A 6,607-nucleotide genomic window follows, 5' to 3' on the forward strand; every position below is an offset into this window, starting at 1 on the left:
TAATTATTCTCCTAAAATGTATGACCATTAGCAAGTTTTACTCATTAAATGACATTAATATTATAATATATTAGCAAGAATGACAAATAGGAGAAAATTATATGTCATATATAGGCTTTTTGATATCAACAGCCTGAAGATGGGGGAAATCTCCCGAAACGTTGCTGATGATATGAAATAAACTATTGTATTTTAATAAGGAAGAATTTGTGTCATTCACTAAATCCATTTTAATGTTTTAATTCAATTTAGTAATGAATATAATATTTGGGTCACAAATTCATTGTAGGTTTGAAATGTTTTTCTAAAACAAAATTATTACATAATTTTATTAAATAATTACTATGGCGTAAATAAAGAGACAAAAATAAATGAGTGGAGTTGTAATAAACCTTTGATTTAACATAAAGGACCATCAAATAATTTTGTAATATTTAAGGTGGGTTTTATTATAAAAGTTGAATGAAGGATGAGCAATTGTGATACAATAGAATGAATAAAAGATAAGGCAAAATATGGAAAATAGAACAAATTTTTTAGTACTCACGGGTTGATTGTTGCAGTGCCATCAACTCCTTAGATAAAAATAAACAGACTTCCTTCCAACATTCGTAAGTAGATTGAATTATTTTCTTTTGTATTGATTCCTTATAAAAAATTAAAAGAAGAAAAAAAACCTGTAGTCATGCAAAGGCATGATTTGTTTAGGCTAATGCTCAGCCACCAGGTTTTCCCCTTAATTCATCCAACTCCATAAAATCCACATTACACTCTCGATAACAATTAGTTACATGTAAGAATAGCCCCATCTAATGAAGTTTTCTTAGTTTCTATAACAATTTATCTTTTCAATATATCCTCTTTTTCTAATAGTATTACAAATTGTCATAATATTTATTGAGTTTTATAAGTATTAATTTTCATATTATATTTAATTATTAGTTTTTCAATTTTCTGGATCCAAGTTAAATGAGTGTCCAATTTATTACTAATGAAAAGAATAAATATTTTATTTTTGTTGTAACTAAAATCATTTTAAACAGGAATATATTTATCAGTCAATTAGGCTACAATAATGGCATTGCATAATCAATGGAAGTAAATACATTGACCGTGGGTGGGGGTACACTTCTTTTAATTTATATAATGTAATATTTAGTAAAAAAAAAAGTTTAAATACCTGTTTTTCAACCATATTGAATATTGTTACAACTGATATATGAATGTTTTACAAATTTTTTAACTGAATTATTGAATAAGAAGTCTAAAAATTTGTTGTATATCACCATATTTTTCTATCAAACATTTAGATAACATGAAATAATCCAAAAATATGTAAAAGAAACGGTTTTTAAAATTACAAAAAACTTTTAAACAAGTGAAAAATGTTATTGGAAGTGTGTAAAATAAAAGAATACATAAGTTAATAAATTTATATACTTAAAAAAAAATTTGAAGGAGTGTAAATACACTTAAAGATAGCAGTACTCAAAACGATCGAATCTGGTGGAAGGGGAGGTGCTAGAGCTCTTTCCCTGACTCTCAATGCAAGCTAGAAAAGTGACCTCCTTTGACAATAGCTTATCATCATACATGTTCCCTAGCCATCACAACTTGACAATCATGTGTCATCAAAGTGTTAACTGTGTACTCCTTATGTAACTTACTTAGTCACATTAGGAAAGCCTGTTTTAATATTAAATAACTGTTTGTTCTCTTGTTTTGTTTGATTCACAGGTTTTTACACGTAAAGAACACCTTATTAATCACGTGAGGCAGCATACAGGAGAATCTCCTCATGTCTGCAGATTTTGTGGAAAGGCATTTACAAGAAAAGAACATGTTGTAAATCATGAAAGGGGTCATACAGGTAAGATATTTTTTTTTTTAGATATGTTATACAAGTGCCATAATCATATGAGTTTTTTGTAGTTGTTAGAACATATTCTAATAATTGGTGTAAATTTTCTTTTTTTTTTCCTCTCCTACCTTGACCTCTCATCATTGATTAACGCTGTTTCCTTCACTGTTATAATGATGTGGCAGTCTTCAGGCACATGTCCAGTCTCTATTCTTCTTTGGTTTCCTAGAGAGAAGTGGACTGGACCCACTAATTTTTCCACCCATAGATGAAATGTACAAAATAAGGTTACTTTGGGGGGGGGAAGGACTTCAGCACTAACTTCATTTTTATTGGCTAAATTTGATGGTTTAACTTCTTAACAAGTTAATAAGACTGCTAGAAGACCAAAATTTCATAATTAATTTTTTTAGTGTGTTTTTGTACCAATAACAGAAAGGCCTTAAATCAGTTTTACAATATAAAAACACCATAAAATTAAAAATTTTGGAACCAATAGCTCATACAATGCACATACATTAAAATCAGTATCAGATATCCAGTAAAAACAGACTTGTGATTTTTTTTTTATTTACTTTTGTAAAATTCTCTTTTGACATATGCAGTTACATCTCATACATAAAACAAAATAACTGATTCATATATTTTATTCTTTGATTATGTTGAACAGGCATAGGTGCATTAGTGTTTTTCCCCTAGTTGGAAATTTCTCCCTGATTTAAACCAAATAAAAATATGAATGTTTCCTTCTGAAAAATTCATAATTATTACTACATTACTACATTATTATTACCTTCTCTTATAAAATAAAATTGATGTAATTGCCATAAACATCCCTTTTGGGTACTCCTCACCTGCGTAGTAGAGTTTCTATTCTTTTAGGAATAGGAAGATTAATTAAATTATTCAAATGTTATATTAATTTTAGAAATTGTATTCTGTGGTTATTGTAATTATAGAGAACAATTGATATCTTGTTATTGGCTTTGTACTATTGTTTTTTTTTTTAAACAAATGTTCATTGAATTAAATGTTTCTTAAGTTCTCTTTGATAAATTTTGGTTTGATTTTACCTTAATTTTGTATATATTTTTTCTCTTGCTAAGGTTTTTTCAAAAATAAATTTTAAGTTATGTCAATTGTGTATTAGTGTCCTATAAAATGTTATATAATATTGGTGCAACTATTTAAAATATAATTACCAGTACAGAAAAAAAGTTTATAGTTATAATTGAGTGAGGACAATATTTTTTCTCTCTCATTTTCGTTTTCTATGTTAGAAGTTTCTAATGTAAGTTAATAATTTACAATTGATCGATTTTTGATAAATAGTTGATATTATATCTGATAAAACTAATTAATCATATTAAATTTTCTAGGAGAAACTCCATTTAAGTGTAGTGAATGTGGAAGAGCATTCTCCAGGCGTGATCATCTAGTGACACATGAAAGATCTCATGCTGGCCTTTCACCCTATCGTTGTATTCCTTGTGGAAAAGCCTTTACCAGGAAAGAACATCTTGCTAACCATCAGCGACAGCATCATACCATTGGTCACCAGATGTATCCATAACCATTTTAAAAATTAGGTTTTTGATCAAGAAATGATGATTCGAGTGTTATGTGCAGCAGTAAGAGAAAGCTGTAATGACTGTTAAATTTATATTTTTGTAAAGAAATGAACTAATACAGAAAAAAATCACATTATAACAAACTTATTTAATTAAATGTTAATGTTACTAAGATCAAGTACACATATATTTTGTTATATACAGTAGATATCAAATTTTATACCTTTAGAAAGTTTTAAATTTATTACTAAGGGATCAATAAAACATGTTATTTAATGTTATTCTTTATGTATATATTTTTTTAATTATCTCAGACATTCATTTTAAGCATTATTAAATATAATCACTTATTCTAATTGAGAGAAGTTTTCAAATTCAATTCTTTCTCTTTCTTATCAAATTTATTTTATCTATTTGATATAAATATTTATTTTGATGTGAACCAGGAACTATCATTTAGGTGTCATGTAAAAGTAAATAGTATATTTTTATTTTTGAAAAAAATCAAATTTTTAGAATAAAATATGAAATACCATATATTTATAATGAGGAGATCCATTAGATTTTAAAAATTGAAAACTAACTTGAAAGGCCCCAATCAAAAATCCAATCATTATGAAAAACAAAGTTAAACCAGTTTTTTAAATAACTTGTACTAACCAATTTACAATTTTTTTTTCATATACTTTTACATACTTAATATCCAGAGTAAATCAAATTCAATTTGTAAACTTACTTTTTTGTAAAATTTCATTTGTTAATAAAGCAGTAATGTAACCTATAAGTACCCAATTTTGCAAAAGCACGACTGATGACTTTCTTGGTAATAAGCACCATTCCCAACAACACTTAACTACCAAGGAGATTGTGATGCTTCGATAAACTGATCAATTCAGTTTCTGATCTGCTCAGTTACACTCGTGATGTGATTTGATCTTATATTTACTATTATTATTGTGGCAGAGAAGAACTTTCAGGTTGGTATCATATCTTGCACAGTACCTCAGTAATACAGTAAAAACAGGTAAGTTTCTTCAATTATAACATGGCATGCATTATTCTAATGTAAATTCTACTGTTAATATAATGCGACATTGAGAAGTAGAGGATATGAATGGTCTACTTCATCCAAAACTGTAGAGTATTTTTTATTTTTTAAAAAAATGAAAGAATAATTTAGACCATCCTTTAACTTCATATTATTTATTATATTTTTTTAAATGCAACATGAAGGGTATATTAATTAGAGATTTAATTATAATAAATAAGAGATGTAATGATTTTAAATAATAATCACATTTTAAAATACCATTAAATCGTCATAATTAGAGATTGGATTTTCTTGCAATTGCACCTTTCGTTCTTTGGTATCAAACTTAGCCAAACCTCGACAGAAACTGGAATCATGAAAAGGACTTATTTTTTATGATAAAAAAGTTATTTTAACTCCAACTGGCACACAAGTACTTAGTAGTCCAACTTTCTGGTCCCTGTAATATGATTTAATAATTTACTATAGTAAATTAATTCATTGAAAACAGAGCGTTATAATTATTATTATATATAATAATAGGTGTGGAGGATTTGTTATACGTGGGTAAGTAAAAATACTGGGTGAGATTGCTTTTACTGCATTTCAAATGTATTGTAAGAGGGGAATGAGGAAAAGGACAAGCCTGGAAATTAGAAAATGGATTGAGTATGCAGTCTGATGATGGGGCTTATCAGGTATCGTGGTGTCTGTAGTCAGTAAGTTAGTAGTCCTCAGTCGAGTGTGAGACTGTTTGTGTGTGTCTGCCACCTTTGTGGCCTTTATATCGTCAATGTCCTAAGTAATGGATTCGACTTTTCAAGGAACCAATCTAAAAAAAAATAATTTTTTTTTATTAACCTAAAATCAAGTCTTTCTAATCTAAGATCTGAAACTGTTAATGGCTTGAACAGCCATGTCGCCGTGTCGCCTCCGCGTGGCGGGTTTTTTATCATCGGGTCAGGGACGGGTCGGTCGTCGCCCAGTATATAAGGAATGTTTACTAGGCTTAATACATCAGTCTCAAGAACCAGTCCACGTGTGCCTAATCGCTGTTCTACGACTCTAGTCTCCTTCTCTCCTTTACTTAGGTAAGTTAGACATGTAATTCGTAATTATCGTCTTTATGGCCATCACAAATGCATGATGATGTATATATGTACGGATACGATTTCAGAATGTGTGACGATCTGCATTCCGAGAAACACCTTCTCAACACAGCCACTGTCGTACCTACCACCGAAGAAACGTCTTCTACCCCGCCACCTGTTGACGACGAGGAATGTCCTCCACCGAAAAAGCAGCGGAGGATAGGATCGAGGAAGATTTCCTTATTGCCGATCATAGCTATACTGACGACTGCTGTACAGATGGACTTGATTCGTTCATCGATGGTTTCGAAAGTCCTGCGCCTAATGACGAAGAAGTTACTGGGGGCTACGAGGCCGATACCACAGATATGGGATCAGGTATTGAATGCGTTCTCATGTTTTTCCAAGGGCTTGCACCGACCCTTGGACGACTTGGACTCCGCTGCATACTCGAACATCACCGATACTGTGTCAGACGATTTATTATTCACGACGTCTGGAAACCCGGACGACTTACGGACCCTGGAAGATTTATTCAGGACGTCATTGGCGGAATATCTAAATTCAGTCGACCAGACGGATTCTGGCTTTGCTTCTTCCATGACGACAACGAGGCCCCACATGTCCATTTCGTCCACGATTGCGCCTACAGTAATAAGTCATGCAGATGCGGACCCATCCCGGGCCTCTCCCGTTCGTACGGGAAACGTTACTTCCGTGCCGCCAAATATCGCCGACGACTCAGACGACGAGGATCTCTTAATACCCTCTGTACATACATCAAAAATCTACAACACTATTCAACAATGGAGGGACGGTACCGGCTCGGTTTCGAAATCTTTGGTGTCCAGTCCATCGCAACTGTGGCAAATCAGAATCATGCCATACGATCGTGTCGTGTCTTTAAGATCTTAAATCTTTAAACCATCTTAAATCTTTAAACCATAAACAATTCTCACAATACTGAAATCTTAGTTGTTCCATCTTAGTCTTAGAAAAAATCGTATCTTTTAAAATAGTACATATAAAGAAAATACTGTTGCCTTCTGAAATA

General features: G+C 31.1%; 1 protein-coding gene and 1 long non-coding RNA gene across 2 annotated transcripts in view; both read left to right on the plus strand.

The window, feature by feature from the left end:
• Positions 1-3,713, plus strand: part of LOC106679385 (zinc finger protein OZF) — a gene marked incomplete in the record, with an annotated part of 17,172 nt that extends 13,459 nt beyond the window's left edge. Inside the window, 2 exon segments of the mRNA XM_067050374.1 lie at positions 1,738-1,870; positions 3,241-3,713. Of these exon segments, the coding sequence (XP_066906475.1) occupies positions 1,738-1,870; positions 3,241-3,434 (327 nt within the window).
• A 1,757-nt stretch (positions 3,714-5,470) lies between these two features.
• Positions 5,471-6,450, plus strand: LOC106679382 (uncharacterized). The gene is made up of 2 exons (XR_010844223.1): positions 5,471-5,553; positions 5,640-6,450. It is a non-coding gene; the product is annotated as an uncharacterized lncRNA (long non-coding RNA).
• The last annotated feature ends 157 nt before the right edge of the window (positions 6,451-6,607 follow it).

This window comes from Halyomorpha halys, unplaced genomic scaffold (assembly GCF_000696795.3).
Source record: "Halyomorpha halys isolate HHAL.00 unplaced genomic scaffold, Hhal_1.1 Scaffold199.1, whole genome shotgun sequence".
Lineage (NCBI taxonomy): Eukaryota > Metazoa > Arthropoda > Insecta > Hemiptera > Pentatomidae > Halyomorpha > Halyomorpha halys.